This window comes from Solanum pennellii, chromosome 2, assembly GCF_001406875.1.
Source record: "Solanum pennellii chromosome 2, SPENNV200".
Lineage (NCBI taxonomy): Eukaryota > Viridiplantae > Streptophyta > Magnoliopsida > Solanales > Solanaceae > Solanum > Solanum pennellii.
This window is the reverse complement of record NC_028638.1, coordinates 25,043,089-25,062,541: the sequence shown is the minus strand read 5'-3', so window position 1 is coordinate 25,062,541 and position 19,453 is coordinate 25,043,089. Positions and strand designations below refer to the sequence as shown.

General features: G+C 37.5%; 1 protein-coding gene across 5 annotated transcripts in view; it reads right to left on the bottom strand.

Annotated features, from left to right (window-relative positions):
• Positions 1-222: 222 nt before the first annotated feature.
• Positions 223-19,453, bottom strand: part of LOC107011517 — a 30,774-nt gene continuing 11,543 nt past the window's right edge. For 4 of the 5 annotated variants that reach the window (XM_015211048.2, XM_015211049.2, XM_027914613.1 and 1 more), the window contains 7 exons: positions 17,595-17,764; positions 15,789-15,931; positions 11,042-11,216; positions 10,375-10,969; positions 9,674-9,786; positions 1,560-1,803; positions 223-668 (listed from right to left, as the gene is read on the bottom strand). In XM_015211048.2, the coding sequence (XP_015066534.1) occupies positions 399-668; positions 1,560-1,803; positions 9,674-9,786; positions 10,375-10,969; positions 11,042-11,216; positions 15,789-15,931; positions 17,595-17,764 (1,710 nt within the window). In that variant the 3' untranslated portion in view covers positions 223-398. Of the gene's footprint in view, positions 669-1,559; positions 1,804-9,673; positions 9,787-10,374; positions 10,970-11,041; positions 11,217-15,788; positions 15,932-17,594; positions 17,765-18,215; positions 18,424-19,453 lie in introns of those variants that run through there. The other variant, XM_027914611.1, reaches the window with a different exon arrangement.

Sequence of the window (19,453 nt, the reverse complement as noted above, 5' to 3'; positions counted from 1 at the left end):
ATCGGTTGTCTAAGTCGAGTTTTGGGTCCTAGACAGGTGTCATGCTAAGTTCCTAAATTGCTCATCAAAGTCGAGTATTGGGGTCATATCCTAGTTCAAAAGTCAAATCCCATTTGGGTGTGAGAGTTGGTCCCCAATCAAAAGTCGGGTCTTGAATTGAAAGTCAAGGTTGGGTTCTGTGTCAAAGTAGTGTTTTCATTGTTGATTAAAAAAAAAGTCCAATTCTGCCCACTTAGTTTTTTCATTAACATTCAAGAATATCATATAATCACTAATTTAGTTGCATAACACAAACAGAAACCAAGAACTCTTTTACCAAGTCAAATTGATTTTCATTCACTTTATGCCATCTATCTTCATTGAAATATAGCAATAAAGGACCGTACATACATTAACTCCTACTCTTCATGCTTCTTCTCCTTTTTGAATATAGGTTTTTTACTCGTCTTGTCTTTTTTGTCGTCAGGTTTGATAAGTTGCACGGGGGCTGCTGGTATCCTGATCCACCACTCCCTAACCCTTCGAAGGTCTCTTTCACTGCTAATTTTCCTCAGAGGCATGTTGCTTGTGAAAGACTCCACGAACGCAAAAAGAATCAAATATTTGAGTGGCACAAAAGCAAAAGACAAGGCCACGATCACCAGTAAAAGAGCTGTCCTGTCAGTTGCCTAAAGATGAAGAAAATAAACCAAGAGTGAATACTTTGAGCCAAGTGTAACTACAAATGTAACTTAAATAATCCTAACACATTCCTTTTGTAGCGAGTTCAATAATTCAGCTTAGGGAGAACTTGTAAATATCTAGTTAACTTCTAAGCTAACCTTCCAAGTTATCAAGGCCATTATTTCAATTATTACAGTAAAAAAACAGGACCCGCATTCAATCTCTAGAGCTTCTTCAAGTCCAGCTATTGGTAGGTCGGGAGAATATTGTGCCCCATCTACCAGTAAGGGGTGCTAGTAAGTCATTAAACTATTAGTTAGACTTCCACTTTAACTGATTGCCTATAAATACACCATTATGGTGTAGGGAAACAAATGTTTCCTAAAGTTTCTGACGGGAAACAAATAACAACTCTAGTACTACTTCCTTTTGTCACCATATGATATCTATGTTGTGGACAAAGGGAAATCATCTATATCGTGAAAATACGACCATGAGTGATGGAATCAAATCGTGGTTGTTATCGATTGTCACTTCAAAAAGAAACCTGTAACAAAGGAAATGCATCAACTGGGTTTTCCATCACTTCCATGTATGCATTAAATATTGCAATCCATGAAGTACAATACACCGACGTATATCGACTCTCAACATTATCAATGGCAAGAAAACAATTTTGTATCAAATGTCTAGAGCTTCTTTGAGGTCCAACTATTCCTCGACTTCCACAATCCCTTTATATATGCATTAAACATCTCAAACAATTAAATTGTAATCCCCTCACATGTATTGAGTTTCAAGTTGCATTTATGCTAAGAATAAAGAAATGGCAATATCAAACCCAAATATTGGATTGGGTAATAGCAGCTTAGGATTAGGGAAACAGATGATAATACCTGTGGAAGAACAGCAAAAATGAGAGCTCGTACTTTTAGCAGAATAATGTTGCCACTTTGGATTAATGCCTCAAGTTGAGTAATAGCTTCCTGCAATATCAAGAGCTGCTCAACGGCATTTTTTGGAGGAGGAGCTATGACTTTTAGTGGTTCTAATGGCTTCCCTTTCCTCACATTCCTACGCCAAAACATGATAACTGCAAGCACAACCAACAATGAAGGCAATGCATATTTTATCCACTCCCTGCATATAAAAAATGTAACATTTCAGAACAGCTAGGGACCAAAAGAAAAGGATCGAGTCAGCATATATAGAAACAATGCCAAAAGTCAGAATTGTCAGGTAAAAGCACAAAACTTTTCGGTCATCTCAAACCTAAGGAACCTGATCGATTTGCATCCCAACTTGAAAGGATTATAGTGGAACTGAATCTTACTCCAACATTATGATGCTAGGAAATCACTTTTGTATGCTAAACTGGATGTAGCAACAAAAATAAGAAAAGCGAGACACGGGTGGTAGAGAATAGAAGTTAAGATGAGAAGCCAAGAACAGGAGAGGAAGAGTGAGATTTTTCATCAGGTACTTCTCATAAAATCTTCCAAACAAAGTTTATGATAACCTGATTAAACTCCTAAAAGTCCAAAACTACTAGAACTCTCCTCTCTAAGCAAGAATATATGATTATGTAAAACCTTCTGTAACTAATGAATAAAACCTTATTCCTAACTAAAGACAAGGGTAGCTATTCTATTTTTAACTAAAAAGAACTATGGCTACGCTTTAATTCCAAGCAAGTTGGGTCGGCTATATGAGTCTTAACAAACCATGTCGCTCCATTTAAAACAATCCTAATTAAATAATAAACATAAATAAAAATTAAAGAAAATGACGCAAAGCTCAATTCCAATGAGTGGGATCATTTGTCTAACTACAAAAGATACAGATCTCAAGTGGAACTCATCCTAGTGGATAGCATCAAGTAATGATTCTTCCATTGAACAAGATTTTGTAGCAACCACCAACTTAGAGAAGATTGTTTTTACGTTTGTCATGTTTAGGAAAACCATAATACAGTTTCACACTAAGTTGCTTGGACTATATTCACTTTTGGTGCCACACCCTGTCGACAGACATGGGTGGGTGTGGGATCCATACCTGGTCAATAGTTTTTGGGTACTTCGACCAAATTCGAGAGGGAAATTTTGGACAGATTCAATGAGTTTTTGAGCGCAAAACAAAAACTTAGGTGAAATTGAACAAAATGGAATACCTTGTATATAAAAATTTATATTGTCACTCCATTTCCTTTTATCCCCTTCCAAGATTCTCCACTTGATCCAGATTTTATTGTCAATTTTTCCACATAATATCCTATAATTTATAACTCTTTTTAGTTATTTCGATTACTTTTAGCTAAATCTCGAGGAGAGAAAGACTTAAGTCGACTCAAGTGGAAATAATCAGACTGCTTCCATACCTTATCTCAGGTTACCCCTTAGTGCGCAATTGTACCCATACATGGATCCGTATCCCATAATCTAAATATTTAGATAGGATTCGACCTCTAGATTCGCACCCGTATCGAACACCACACCTTAACCTGAGAAACTTAGGTTTCACAAGTTCAAGAGACATCAAACCAACTCGTGGTTTCCAATTACATGATGAGGAGATGTCATTTGACAGAACCAACACATGGCACACTCTAAATGAAAAACCCAACCCACCACATAAGAACCCAAAACCCATCCAACCCAATTACACCCATCTAACCCAAATCGAATATGAGAAAGTAGTCAAATTGACAGAGTCTACACAAATTAGATATGAGAAAGTAGTCACTGGAAGGATGGCACGATGCTACAGAATTAGATATAGATAACTAGTCACCTGAAGGATAGAAGGTATAGGACAGTGCTACACAAACTAGATAAGAGAAAGTAGTCAACGGAAGGATGTCACGACGCTACACAAATTAGATAGGAAAAAAGTAATCACCGGAAGGATGACAGTGCTAGACAAATTAGATATAAAAAGTAGTCACCAGTAAGATGGCACGATGCTTACATAAACACTGATAGAAATGAGCTCGACACAAAACAACCCCTTAAAAATCACGAAAATTGACACACGGTGGACAGTGTTTTCTTCCCCTGAATATGGGGTTAATGCATGTGTCGATGACCCTACTTTTGTTAACATAACCATATTCACCATATGGATGGTATATATGGGTAATAGCCGCCCGCCGGCAGCGGAAGCTCTTTGATTCTCTACCTATGTTCCAAGTGACTACCTTGGCCGGTGATGCGTTCACCCACTTGCATGCTTCCTTGCAAGCACGATATCCTTAGTTCGCCCCTTTCTTCAAGAAATATGAGTACTTTTTGGTAAGGACAAGCCCTTTTTTGGCGTTGAATCGGGTCAGGAAGAACAAGTTGTTCCAACTCCGGGAAAAGATTCATCTTCCAATTTTCCCGAACTTTGTATCTACATTATTGCATTGCAACCCTATTTATAGACACTATATTAAGGCGGGTCCCAAATGATTTGTCTTCTTTTTTTGGATAGTTCTGAAGTTAGCCATATTCCATCTATCCATAGTCATAAGGCCCTTCTAGGAAGCTCAGCAAAGGTTGTAAACATAGTGCTCTGTTGATTAGTAAGGCAAATCAATGCCAGTTTGTCAGCAACCTTGTTGGCCACTCTGTAACAATGTCGCAAAATATAACCTGTATTCTCCATGTGGGCTTTTAGTTCCTCCACATCTTTCTGCTCTTCCATGGAGCAGAATTTTGATCATTGACACAATTTACTAGAAGTTTTGAGTCACTTTTTGCAAAGATAAACTCATATTTATTGTTGATGCACCACCTTATGCCATATAACAGTGCCATAGCTTCAGCCCAATTACTAGTGCCTTCTCCAAGATTTAGTAAGCAAACAAAAAGAAGATGCCCCTCGCAATCCCTAATCACCCCTCCACCTCCACAGAGATCAGTGTTGCAACTACCATCTGAGTTTAGTTTCACAAATCTAGTTGATGGTTTACTCCATTTAACCATAACTCTCCTCCTACTGATAATATTACTCATCTTCAGATACACAATATACTCCCAGTTAGGCATCAGCTTCACATTCACAAATTGGCTAGCCACCAGATGAGTTAAAGTAACAGCAATCTGATTTATGCACTTCCTGACACTATATTGTTCTTTTCCATACTTCGCCCCACATCTTGCTTTCTATAGTTCCCATGTAGCTACAATAAGGAGATATTTCACAATTAAGGCTAGGACCGAATTTCTAGTTTTCCAGGTCCACCAGTTCCTGAGCAGAAGTCTCAATGGAATGTTTAAATACGAGATACCAAATGGACCACACAGGATTGACCATATCTCTTTTGCAAACTCTCCAGAACAGAACAGATGAACAATATCTTCTTCTCAGGGATTCTTGCAACAACAACACCTTCAGGGGGCATGGATGCCCATCCTTATCAGATTTGAATCAGTAGGAATTTCATCCCTCAGGGCTCTCCAAAGGATGAAGTTCATTTTAAAAGGGACTTGTTGTTCCAATACATGGTATTGATCCAACTCTTATCCCATTTTTGTCTCGTGATGTTCCATGTTGAGGAGATGGTACCATTTGACATATTGCTAGTAGGGCTGGGCATAAACACCGGAAAACCGAAACACCGTACCGAACCGAATTTTTTTGGTATTTCGGTTTTGGTTTTTCGGTTTTCGGTTCGGTATTCGGTACACAATTTACAAAAACCGAAAACCGAAAAAACCGAAAAAAAAACCGAACCCGAACCGAAATACCGAATGCCTACCCCTAATTGCTAGATTGGAAAACTTGGTGTCATTTGGTTATGACCAAGGTTTCAATCATCTTTTGCATTTTATTCATATCAAATAGGAGTTTAAATCCTTTAAGATTAGGGAGAAGTAAGCCACTTTCTGTATCTCCCTCAAATCATTGTACTTTTGAGTTAAGACGAATAAAATGCAGTACGTTTGTATAAAAATAAAAAATAACTATATTAGACTACTTTTCCAACTAGGACACTACAAAACAATCTTTTTCTACGTAGGATTTATATATATATACTATTCCTATTCTAAGTAGGATTGTATATATTATTCTTGTTCGTATTCCTATTTTAACAAAAGTGTAGTGAGCTCATTCATCAACCCGTAGCTACTAGCCAGTCGAGAGGGATAGTTAATCTAGACCATCCCTTTTTGGCCAACACAACCCTTGGTGCTCTATATACTCAAAAAAATGTATTTTCTCCTACTTCAAGTATTCACAAGCTAACTACTTGTTTTACAATTCACAAGCCAACTGAATATTATCTTCATATGCTTTCGTATATAGATGTAGGTTAACTGGTTGATTCATATAATAATATATTACTAGTCTTTATGTAAAGATGAGAAAGGAAGAGACTTTATGGGTTTGCAAGGGGAATCTGGCTTCCTAAAAAGAGGAGAGCAATGTGTATTCACATAATAGAAAAACCTATGTTGTCAAACTCAATTTACATGCTTTTTTTAACCTAAGTAGCTCGGACTCGGCAATTTTTGTGCCGCAACCGTGTCGACACGACACTGACACGGGTAAGGGTGTTGGATCTATGTCAGATTCTGTCAGACGAGATCGGGTGTATTGGCCAAGATTTTGGAGAAAAAAAGGCAACTTTGACAACTCAAAAGTAAATATCTGAGTAGACCTGAAACAAAATACCTTCAATCCTGCTCTTATAAAGTAATTTATACATCCTTTTGTCTCCTTTGAAGCTTTTTTCTTGGTAAATCTTTTTGTTCATGTGGCTGTTGCGGGTCTACAATTTCTATTTTGGAACAGAGAAACTGAGAACCGGTGATGACGTGGTGGACTTCTAGACTTTGCATGTCGTGACTCGTGAGTACTAAGCTGTATATTAATGGGAAAAACAAAGATACAGAGAACTTGTTTGGGGAGAAGATGGAGGCGAGAAGAGGAAGCAGAGCTGCAAAGGAACAAAGATGAAGAAGAGTTGAAGACGACCGAGAAGACTAATTTATTATTTTAAATTGAATTTTAGTCCTTTACTAGCTGCCATGTTTAATTACTATTATTATTATTATTATTATTCAGATTTTTTATGAATATATATACATATTGTTTTGGTTATATGAGATAAATATTACCTATTCATTTGAGTTTATAAATGAGGATAAACATTATAATTATAAATTAAAGTAAATTAGGGTTCATTAGTGTGGATAAACATTATAATTATTTAATTGTAAATTACAGATTAATATATATGCTCCCAAGGCACATATTTTTAATGGAAACTAATGTTGGCGTAGGTATGCTCAACATATTAGTAATATATTTTGATTTTTTTTGCCGAAGTCCGCTCACCCGTATCCGTATCTAGATCCATATCTTTGAATCTTAAAAATTAGATCATGACAGATCCGACATGTAGATCGCACCCGTGTCGGACGCCCGCACCCGAGTCCGAGCAACTTATGTTTCAACTGTTGTTAAAATTTGAAACAATACAAGAACTAGGTAATACACAACATTGCCTTCTCCCATACTCAAGCTATTGTGATTTATTTGGAAACCTTTGAAGAGTCGCAACAGATTTCTATAACAAGGTAATGAGGAATAGGAAGGGATGACAATACACATCTTAAAAGGAGAATTTCAGTTGTGGCTTTTATCCAAGGAAGACAAATCATGGATGCAGTGTTGATAGCTAATGAGGCAGTGGATTCCAGACAAAAGCAAAAGAAACCAGGAATACTTTGTAAGCTTGACATGGAGAAAGCCTATGACCATGTTAATTGGGAATATCTTTTGACCACAATGGGGAGATTGGGATTCGGGAAGAAGTGGATCCAATGGATCAGACATTGTATCACTACTGTGAGATTCTCAGTACTTGTGAATTGATCCCCTGTTGGTTTCTTTAGTGCAGAGAGGGGACTAAGGCAGGGAGACCCTTTGTCTCCTTTCCTTTTCCTAATTGCTATGGAAGGACTGAACAATATGATCAAATCAGCTAAAGTGAGGGGATGGCTTAGAGGTGTTGAAGTCAGCAGACCGGAAGTTGATAATGTGGAAATTACCCATCTACAATACGCGGATGACACATTGATATTATGTGATGCTGATGAAGGCCAACTAAAGATGTTAAGGGTGATCCTAGTGTTGTTTGAAGGAGAGAGAGGATCTTAGGCCGAACAGATCACCGGCTCCGAATTCTAGTGGTTCGCTTTGCTGCCAGGGTGCAACATTTGTGAGACTTCGAATGGAGTGGTCCGTACGCCCCTCCCCCTCGCCAAGCCTGAAGAAAGGAGCAACTTAGATACCTCTTTGTTAACTATATTCCTGGTTTACTAAAAGGGTCCTTGGGCCCAATCAATCTCTATACTCTTGATGCAATGGACTCCCCACTGGTATACACATTAATTGGAGGAAAAGCCACCTCTTTCCAATTAATGAAGTACACAACATGGAAGCATTAAATGCGGTTCTGGGAGGGGAAATTGGAGCACTGCCTACATCATATCTTGGGATGCCTTTGGGGGCCAAATCTCAGTCATATGAAATCTGGAACAATGTGGTTGAGAAATGTGAAATGAAGTTAGCAAGATGGAAATTACAATATCTCTCCGTAGTGGCAGGTTGACCTTGATTAATTCTGTTCTTGATTCACTACCAACCTATATGATGCAGTATTTCCAATTCCCAAAAGTGTAATCACTAGGTTGGATAAAACCAGAAGAAAATTTCTTTGGCAAGGAAAGAGTGAGAGGAAAGGCTACAACTTGGTTAAATGGGATGCTGTGATAGTGGGAAAGAAGCATGGAGGCCTCGGAATAAGGAATTTGCTGAATCAAAGCAAAGCCCTTATGATGAAATGGTTATTGAAGTTCAACAATGGAGAGCATACCTACTGGAAGGAAGTCATTAAAGCTAAATGTGAAGAGGAAGATAACTGGATGACCAAAGAAGTGACTACAGCATATGGGGTTAGTGTATGGAGATCCATTAGATCTCTGTGGTCCAAGTTTAAGGCTAACACACAGATCAAAGTGAGGAATGGAGATGAAAACAGAATTTTGGAAAGATGCTCGACATGAGCCAGGTAGGCTAGAGGCCTTGTATCCTGATAACTCTCTGGTATCTCACCAATAGAAAACTATAGTAAATCTCACTAGACTCCTCAAGGGTGGAACTTCATCTTTAGAAGACAATTAAATGATTGGGAGATTCAAAGGGTAGCAGATTTTTTCAACACCATTGGGCAATTTAATGGACTGGAAGGAGGTCAGGACATTTTGTGGTGGAAAGGCAATCGAAGGGGCAGCTTTAAGGTGGGTTGTGCATACAACTGGTTGAACCACACCAATCAGCCTCAAAGTCACTGGTCATGAAGAGGAATCTGAAGTCTAAAATTCCACTCAAACTGGCTTTTTTTGTTTGGTAGTTAGCCAAGGAGGTTGTACTGACTCAAGACAACTTAAAGAAAAGGGGATACGAATATGTTCTAGATGTTTCTTTTGTGGGGAAATTGCTGAGACAGTTAACCATCTCTTTCTACACTGCAAAATGATAAGTCAACTATGGAGGTTATTCCTGAGCCTTAAGGGTATGTCATGGACCATGCCTGCCAAGATCACAGAAACAATTCAGAGTTGAGAGGAAGCATGAAAGCAATCCAAGAATAGAGACAGATGAAGAATTGTCCCAGCTAGCATATGGTGGGCAATATGGAAGGAAAGGAACTCTAGAGCTTTCGATAGTGTTGAGAATAGTATGCAAAAAGTCAAACTAAATTGTCTTATGCTACTATGTTTTTGGTGTAATCAACTATACTCAAATGATACTATATCCTTAATTGATGTACTAGACTCAATTTAGTTAAAGATAGTAGAATTTGAAGTTCATGTTGTAAATACTATAGAACTAGAATTTCAAGGGACAGAGAGTTGTTATTGAAATATTGCCAAGAAAATATTTGTATAATCCTACGACATCTTGGATTTGATTTCTGTCTAACAAAAAAGCAAGGGAAGAATTAAGTATTCGATACCTGATTATAGCATAGCTTACAAACACCATAAATAAAATCGACTTCCACGGATCTTTCCATGAAGCTAATAGTTGAAGTTGGTTCATTGGTTTGATGAGAGGAAAAAGCAGCTCCTGCGGGAAAAAAATAAGTGTAATCTTGAGGAATGAAGCAACTAAATAAGCTTCTAAGCAATAAGCGGCAACAACATATCACAACTCAAACATTATGTCATCCTGAGGAATGAAGAAAGATCATGTAGTACTACTCATCTCAAAATTCACATTTTACAGTAAGAAGCAAAGATACAAAATACCCCATTTATGATGTGATACTTTCAAAGGTAGGGTGCAGGAACTCCTTAGTTCTAATTTAAGAATAACAAGCAAATGCAACAAAGGGAGCCACAAATAAGTGGACCAGCTAACTACTTACTACTCTAAAATAAAAGATGTACAGAAGACATACGAACGGCTGAAGAACAATCATGCTACCTTCTTAGTTCCCTAGGAAAAAAGAGTGCAGTATTCCAACTTTGCACAGCTTTTAAACATAGGATGAGCTGAAGTAACTCACTACATAAAACAGTCTTCCTGTATGCAGAAGTGTACTTAGCAGGGATCAACTATCAATAAGAGAACAAGCAGCAGCAATCTCCTGAACAGAGGAATGATACATTAAGCAAAAAAAAAAAAAAAAAAGGTTAAGGGGTTCATTTATACCTTCATTACCACTACATTAGTATCAATTCCTTCAACTTTGACTTGGTCAACTGTCGCCTGTGCAGCTTCAGCTCTTCCAATGTTTTTCATTGACTGCTTGACCGCATTTTCCAGAGGATTTACCTCACCAACAAAGACATCTCCTACTAACGTTGTTGCTTCTCCAATTATATCGACCTCCTTGCATGAGATAATTCCAAGTCTACAAAGTGACACCCGTGATACTGGGTGTATCACCTGTCTCCTTGCACTAGGAGAACCCAATAATCCACGTCGATTGCCGGCAGAGTTCATGAGTTTCAAGCGGCTTGATAAAGTTTCCAAGATCGCATCTCCTCTAGGAAGACTTTCTGCTAAGTTAAAACACAGTAGGGTTTTGTAATTGGAAGAAGATACCTTAAAAGCCTCTCTGACTGCCTTGTATCTGTAAATTCCAAGAACAGCCCTAGCAAGTGCTTCGGACTGCTGATCCTCTTTGAGTTTATACTTCCGAGCAAAGTTGTGCGCATGGAAAATCTCGAGACAAATATCTAACCAATAGTCCCGTCTTGAACTTCCTTTAAATTCTGGAAATTCAAAATATGCAGGATCCATCCTGTACTAACTTAAAGTTAGAAGTTCCTGGTGAATTAAGGTATATAGCTTCAACTGAAAACATTAAGCTTACATAGATGACGACTTGTACATAACAGCTTTATCAAAAAGGCGAGCACCTAAAGGTCCAGTAAGCTCAGGCTTAATGATCTGTTTCAAGTCGGATGCTAGATCATACCGCACTGCCTTGTCGTATAAGCCCATCCCAGACTCGAAGTAGAGAGCATGGTTAGTTAATGTCAACCTTCCTGAATGAAAATGAAATAGGAAGAATAAAGCATCTTAGCAACTAATACAAAATAAGTTTTTAGATGAAATGGTTACACACTAAGGTCCATCTATCCAGCCTCACCGCTGACAATTATCAAAAAAGAATTTTCACATGATTGCTCTATGAAAAAGAATCAAACCCTCATGTGAATGGATAAGTTGAAGAAAAAATTAAGTAAATAATAAGGATCTAGCAGCTTAAGCCAGTATTGTGAAAATATCAGTTTAGGCGATGAAGCGAAGCAAGGCGAGCGTTGAGCAATGCAAAGTGAATGAAGCGGTAGTATCTATCCAGAAGCGTGAAGCGAGATAGCAACTAAGTGGTCGCTTTTCTTATTTTGAAAAAACAACTTTTCTGGAACAAACTTGGGAGTGAGGCATGCCACAGATTTTTCCAAAAAAAGATAGTTTTAAGTATCTTGAGTCCGTGTAATCTAGGATAGTAGGGACATCATCAATGATGTCACACATCACATATAAGAGGCAAGGATGGAATGGAGGCTTGCCTCGGGCCTCTTGTGTGTGTGTTTTGTGATAGGAAAGTACCACCTAAACTTAAAACTAAGTTCTATAGAATGGTGATTAGACCGTCCTAGTAGTATAGGGTGGAGTATTAGACAGTCAAGAACTCACATGTCCTAAAGATACATGTTGCGGAGAAGCATCCGCGGCATACTAGGAACGAGAAGATAAGGAATGAGGTATTCCGGAAAAGGTGGGAGTGGCCGTTGTGGTTGTCAAGATGATAGAAGCGAAGCTGAGATGGTTTGGGCTTGTGAAGAGGAGGTGCGCGAACGCCCCAGTAAGGTGTGGGAGAATGGATGTTGGACTTATGTGGAGGGGTAGAAGTAGGCCAAAAAAGTATTGGGAAGAGGCAATTAGACATGAGGTGATGCAACTTCTTATTAAAAAGGACATGACTCTAGATAGAAAGGAGTGGAGGTCGCGTATTAGGGTAAAAGGCTAGGAGGATAGATTGGTGTCTTGCTTTGCGAAGGTTTAGGCTTGTTAGTGCAAGTCCTAGTACCAGTCGCGGTGTTTTGGACGGCGAAAGGTGACAAAAGGCGACAAGGGCCTGCCTTGCAACAAAGTGAGCGAGAGGCGAGGCGCTCGCCTTTCTGAAGTGCGGCTCCAATTAATACCAAAAAATTAAAATATTTCATTGCACATATAAAAATAAGAAAAATCTCAATAGCAATAACATATTAGCAAATATCCAATACAAAAACCGAAAAATATACCGTAAATATTAAAATTCTAGAACTAGAATGAGAAAAGAACAGAACATAAGAAATAGAGGAAGAAGAAATTTCAAGAAGAAAAGAAGAAATGTGAATTGGTTGGTTTTGGAGTTGCCTAATTAGTCTAGCTAGTCCTCGAGAAGTCTACTCAAGTGGTTGGAGTAGCAGTCACAGTCTAAGGTATATGGGTACAACTATCTACGCTCTCAATGTGCCTATGATGTAGCGCCTGGCGGGCTGTTAGCTAGTGTGTATCATCTTACGAGAATAGAGGATGGTGTGGCTCAACCAGAAGAGCTATGCATAAAAGTATTTGCCTCCAGGAGGAATCCTAGAATTCCGTCTGTTTTCTGGGTTTGGAAAAGCGTGGATTTTCAAGAACGAGAATTATTACCTTTTGACTTTTAAAACCCTAAATTGATCGCCTTTTATAAGAAAAGCGACGCCTTTCTCGCCACCATTATCATCATGGCGTCGCCTTTTGAAAAATGCTGCTTGAAAGCTAAAAGACGATGAAGGGTTGCCTTGCCTCTCACCATTAGCGATGAGGCGATCACCTTTCACAACATTGGCTAGTCTTACCCTTATATGTGTGGTCATATGTTGTTATATTGTGTTTCAATTATCACACTATTTTGTTGTAGACTTTGCACTACTTTCCTTGCTATGTTTACTTCATTGTTTTCTCCTTTCTTTATTGGGTTTAATGCACTTGAGATGAGGGTCTTTCAAAATAGTCTCTCTACCTCAACGAGGTAGCAACAACGTTTGCATACACTCTGCCTTTCCCGGACCCCACCTAGTGGGATTTCACGAGGTATGTTATTTTGTTGTTGTCCACATTCGACATCATGCCTAGAAAATTCATGTCTTGCACCAGATGCAACACCAACTGCGAACTTATTCCTCTTAATCAACATATTGCATTTCAAAAAGTTATATAGTTCACTCATAATACTAACCTTCATTGTACCCTTTTATAACATCTTGGAAGTTGGAAAGTTCAGAAAAGAAAAGAGAAGTGCATAAATTTGTTTGATGCAGTGGCCTACTAGTATCATCTACAAATTGTAGGAAGTCCTACAAGTCGTGGGAAGTTAGTCGTAGACCTGGGGTGTGAGTTTTTGGAATTTAAAGTTCCTAATGTTGGACCTACCGCTTGACACGAAGTGTCATATAAAGTTTGATGAGTCGTAGGACTGATCTGCATGAGGATTCAAAAAAATTAATTTGAGACTTTAGTCTACGAGAAGGATTAACGGATCATTGAACGTTCTACGGATTGTAGGAAGCACCCACAGAAGTGATTCAAACTTAGTGAAATTTTCGGTTAAAAGTTGAGGTCTACGGACCATGAGTTTAGAAGGTACGTAGAATGGTGTCGTAGGAAGTTGGCCAATTTTAGGCCGCAGTAACTCATGCCAAAGTTGAACAACATTTATTAAAGGTATTTGGGACTTATCCTATGCATCTAATATCTATACTACGTAGTTTTAATACATAGATAGACCCTATAACTGATTTTACTCCTAGAAAACTACCCGTTCCCTTTCATCCCCCAAAATCCCCAAAAATTGCAAGGTTTTCTCTCCAAGCTCTCAAGGGATTTCTAGGGTTTTGTCTTCAAGGTTTTCTTGATCCTTTGCTTTTGGGCTTTGATCCTCGACGTATGTAGGGTTTCATCAAGGGCTCCATTTACCCACTGAGCCCCAAGATTTCCTAAATTCTCCAAGTTCAATTACCCAAAATTGATTAGTTATTCAATCAATTCCTTATGGGTTCTAATTGTGTTGATTCCAAATCGTTATGAATCTTTAGGGAAGGATCGATTCACAGGGCGATATATAAATCAACTCATTAAAGGGAGACTGAAACCTTAGAATTCATTAGAAGGAGAACTTTGATCTCTTGATTTTTGTTGAATTATGACTTACTGATTTATTCATCAAAAGCCCCTTTAAATAGGAGTCTTATTACATCAATAGAAAATATAATTCTTATGTAAGTAGGAAACCTAAATCCTATTCCAAACTAATAACTATAACTTAAAACTAATCCTTATAAAACTATGAAATATAAACCCTATTCTAGAATAATAAATAGTTACTAAATAAATAATTAAATACTTAAATTAATGACTTCCAATGCATGCCTAACACCTTCCAACAATACCATTGTTGTCCCTTAAACAACATTGATTTCCCTTCCCCCAAAAAACCCATAGTAAGTGCCGCAAATTCCCAAAGTATAGGACCCAAGGACTATATCCACTTAACTCCCAAAACAATATCAAATCCACCCTATGGAATAATGTAAAGGCCTACAAAAAGCTATGTTCACCAATAGAAATTGTTACCCTTTTGTAGATCCCAAAGCATGGAACCTTCTCGCCATTAGCAATGGAGATTCTGTTTTTGTGCAAGGAGAAAATATCAAGGAGTAATCAAGTAGCAGTTATAGAACTTGTCAAATTGTGGGTACTTCTAGAATCAATAAGACAAAGCATGTGATGTCCAGTAATGAGAGCAGGGAATCGCACAGTCTGTGCATGCCTTTGACCAGTAATTGCATGTAAAGAAATTTCCGGGCAGTCATCTATCACTTCCGTAATCCATCATCAACTGAATCATCTGATTCCAGTTAGAGAAGGCTTTTGCACTTGTGAGTGGACGAGTATTGTTCGTCACAGTCACAGGACGATGAACAGGAAAATCAAAATCAATTGCCTTGATGATTTTTCCCTTGCCTTTGTTTGAATTCCTAGATCGACCAATTTTTGTATATGAATTTAACTCATCAAGGAAAGCTGAAACTTTAGAGTTCAATGGAAGAGAGTACACTTACCTCTTGTTTTTGGTTGGAAATCTGTGTACTTCTTATTCCTCTAAATCCTCCTTTAAATAGGAATCTTGTTCCAGCAATAGGTAGCCTTACGAAACTACGAAACATAAATCTTATTCTAGACTAAGAACACAATCAAACTCTTCCTATTCTACAATAGTAAGAAAACTACTAACAATATAATTAAATTCTTAATTTATTGGGCTTTGGCTCTCTGTCGCACATATGTTTTGCCCACAAATGCGTCCACAACAAGAAACTGTCATTTGCAAAACAATTGTTATCAGAAATTCCTTCATTTATATGCAATTTTAAATTTTCAGAGCAGAGGAAGTCATTAAAATTCAGAAGCATCTTTTGTTTCATATTTCAAAAGAAATGAACTATCAGAGATGATTTTAGTAGAGTTATAGTGTTCAAAGCATCAGATATACAATCATCCTTTGAGAAAAAACGGCTATGGCTTACCAGGCCATGCAGATATTCCAATATGTTCCAAAACTGGTTGTGTGGGAACTGTACCATCCACCTCTAGCACTATCTCTTCCTCTGCAAGTGAAAGGTTGGACACCAATTGAGGTCCACTGAAATTCTGGACCGCCTTTATCACCCTGCAGTATAAAAAGGAATGAGGAAATAACTTATTAGTAATCATTCATCAAGCCCCAGATTTACTCTAGATATACCAAGACTTCATATCAAAAGCAAGTTAACAAGTGCATCCAAACAATGTATGTAAAGTTCCTCAAAAACATAATTATCATGACGCTTCTGTTAACACGGGAGGGTGGGAGAGACAGCACCCAACGGGAGACAAATATCTCATTTTTTGATCCTGACAGAAACTTAAATCATATATTTTATAATATAAATTATAAGGCCAGAATCACAACAAATTTTGTCTGATACTTTTGTTAAGATAATTAATTTCATAAGTAGGATAGCTATTTGATAACCATACGAATTCCTCTCTCGTATATTCTAGCCATACCTTAACCAATAAAACTGTAACATTTGGACCAAATTCAGAATAAAAAATTAGAAAATAGTTTGCTAGAGTGAGAGACACTCCGCCTTCTATCTAACTTTTGTTGCCAGAACAGGTCGTTATAGATCATAGAAAACAAAATTGAGATAGATTGCTGAGACAAGTGGGTCAAAGGAGGATAAACTATGTTAGTCGAACTCCGATTAACGCCTCAATGATTATCTGCCTTATCAAGTCCTACAGCAAACTTCAAAAAGGTACAGGTAAACTATGCAGGAGAAGGAGAAGTGGGTTTAGTGCAGGAATATTGTCTTCCAAAAATCCGACAACTTCGGGGGATGTGTGAATTGTTGCAATAATGGAGCTAGGACAAGCATGGCATTGATCCCAAAGATCATCAAGATTGAAAAGCAACACTGAAGAGAATGCAAATTGGCATACCCGAGATTTCTAGCTACGCTATCAGCCTATCACTATGTATGAAATTTTCATATCAAACAATATCTTTAAGCAGCTATCCAAGTTAGATCAAACTAATGCTTTACCATCTTTTGAGCATCAGGAGACATTCTATCAACCAGTCAAACCTCGTTATACACCCCTTCATTATAACAAAATTTCACAATAAGGGCCTGATTTTCTTCAAAACCGATTTTTCATGCTATATTTTACTTCTCTATGACAGCATTATACCTATAATAGCAGTGGCATTTGTAGTAGCAGTACACTCTTCCTAAAGTTACCCCTCTATAACAGTAATTCAATTGTGTAATATTACTTTGTAAAAAGTATATTATGTATAAGAATAAATATTAAAATATTTATCGTAATCATCATTAATGAATAATGTCATGCACATAGTAAATTTCAAGTACAGATATCCAAAAGGGAAAAAAATTGTACTCAAATGGTGCCCAGCAGTGATGGTCATTACTTCAGGAGAAAACTATTGGTCTTTCCTTTTTTACATTCATACTCTTTCTATGTTTTTGTTAACAAATGCATTTCTTCTTCTTGGCACAAAATCATTAAAAAAAATTAGGGTAATTTTGTTTATAACAGATAAATGAGATCAAAACATCAAATGTCAGTATAATATATAACGTCACCTCACTATAGCAGCCATAAAATTTTCATACAAACCCTGCCTCTATAAGAAGGTTAGACTGTAATCTCGAAAAATCTGTAACCAGCTTGATTTCAATCTTTTGTGAGAAAGTAAACTACCCAAAGAACAAAAAGGTAAAGTGGAGTCCAGCAATTAATGCTCAAATAATGAAGCATACTTTTCAAGACTCCGAAGGTACTTGTCGTATATAAGAAAATGGAGCCGGTGACCTGATGAACTTGCTAGGACATCGAAAAGATTGTGAACTGTTATAATGTCTGCAACAATAGCACAAGCAGGAGCAATTCGTGAAAATGATTCTTCACCAACTGTCTTTTTATCATCAACCTGAGCAGAGACGAGAAATAAATGGATAAATAAAAGCCAGTTGAGAAGTTTCCGGACAATATCATATGATACCCCTTCTGAGAAAGTCTTTTGGCAATTCAATACAACCATAACAAACAACATATTTTTCTTTCTTCAGTTATAAACGGCTTTTTATTTCTATGACCTTCAACGAGGATAGAACCTTCTATAGTGGAGGTCTAAGTTGCTCGGACTCGGGTGCGTGTATCCGAGACGGATGCGAATCCGAGAGTCGAATTCGGCTAAATCCAAATTTTAAGATTCGGAGGTGCGAATCCGAGTATGGATATGGGTGTGGGGGATACGGCTAAAAAATTTCAGTATTATAAAACTATAGTTATAAAGCTATTCTAAATTTGAAAGTAACTTATTATTTTTAGCATAACTCTAAAACTAATTATATCAATAATAGTAAGTGGGATTTATATACTTTTTTTTTGTCGTGATTTCCGAGTATCGCTTTGCGAACCAGACTAGTTGTACCCATCGGGTCCCGCTGTTTCAAGGCGGGTGCACCACGGTTAGCTCCACGGGGCCCTGGAGACGCGGCCGGTTTGTAATGCCTCCAGTGGCCCTGAGTGGGATATATATACAATTGAATAATACCATGCATACTAAGTACTAAACAATTGCATAAAGTATCACTAAAAATATTTGTTAAGGAAGAGAGAAAATATAATAAATTATCTGAAAAATATAATTTATTTTATAAAAAATGACACTTATTTCAAGAAACCCTTCATCTTTGGGAGTTCTTTTACAAGAAAATTTTAAAAGACTATATTTTTTCAAGAAAAATTTAGAAGACTGTATTTCTTCAAGAAAGATAAAAAAAAAAGACTTTATTTCTTCAAGAAAGATAAAAGACTCTAGATTTCCTTGTACTTTTTCAAGAAAATTTTCTTTCTTATCTGTATTTTTATAACGAAGCTTGAGAAAGTAAAAACTCTGTACTTCTTCAAGAAAGATGAAAAAGAATCTGTATTTCCTCTTAACTTTCTCAAGCTTCATCATAAAAATAGCTCCGCCAACTCTCCAAAGACGTCGCCAGAAACTGATCTTTTTTCCCAAATCTTTTCTCGGCTTTGGTGAAAGTGTTCAGATCGGATTGACCGAATCCGACACGCACCCCGCATCCGCACCCGCACCATTGTCGTGTCGAGACGGGTTAGCCGGCAAATATGAAGAGTCCGCGCAACATCTAAAAAGTAGTAATCTGCAAAATTTTACTCCAAAAATAGATACTCCATTTAGGGGTGGCAAATGGTTGGATCGGATTTGGATGGGTTGAATATGGATTGAGAAAAAATGGGTTGGATTACAATCCATCCAAATATAATATGGGCAAATATGGATTTGGTCAAATATGATTTGGAAAAAATGCTTCTAACCCATTTAAATAAAAAAGTTTCAAAAAAAAAAAATTTACCCCTCCCAACAGACACCCCCACCCCCCGACCCTTCCACCAACCTACTCCTAAAAAATTTTTGTTTTCGAGAAACAAAAAAATATATATATTTTCAAAAAAAAAAATTATCCCTTCCCCTGGGCGCCCCCCCACCCCCCACCTATTTCACCAACCTACCCCTAAGTTATTTTCGTTTTTCAAAAACAAAAAAAATCATTTTTCAAAAAAAAAAATTTACCCCTCTTCCACGGGCGCCCCC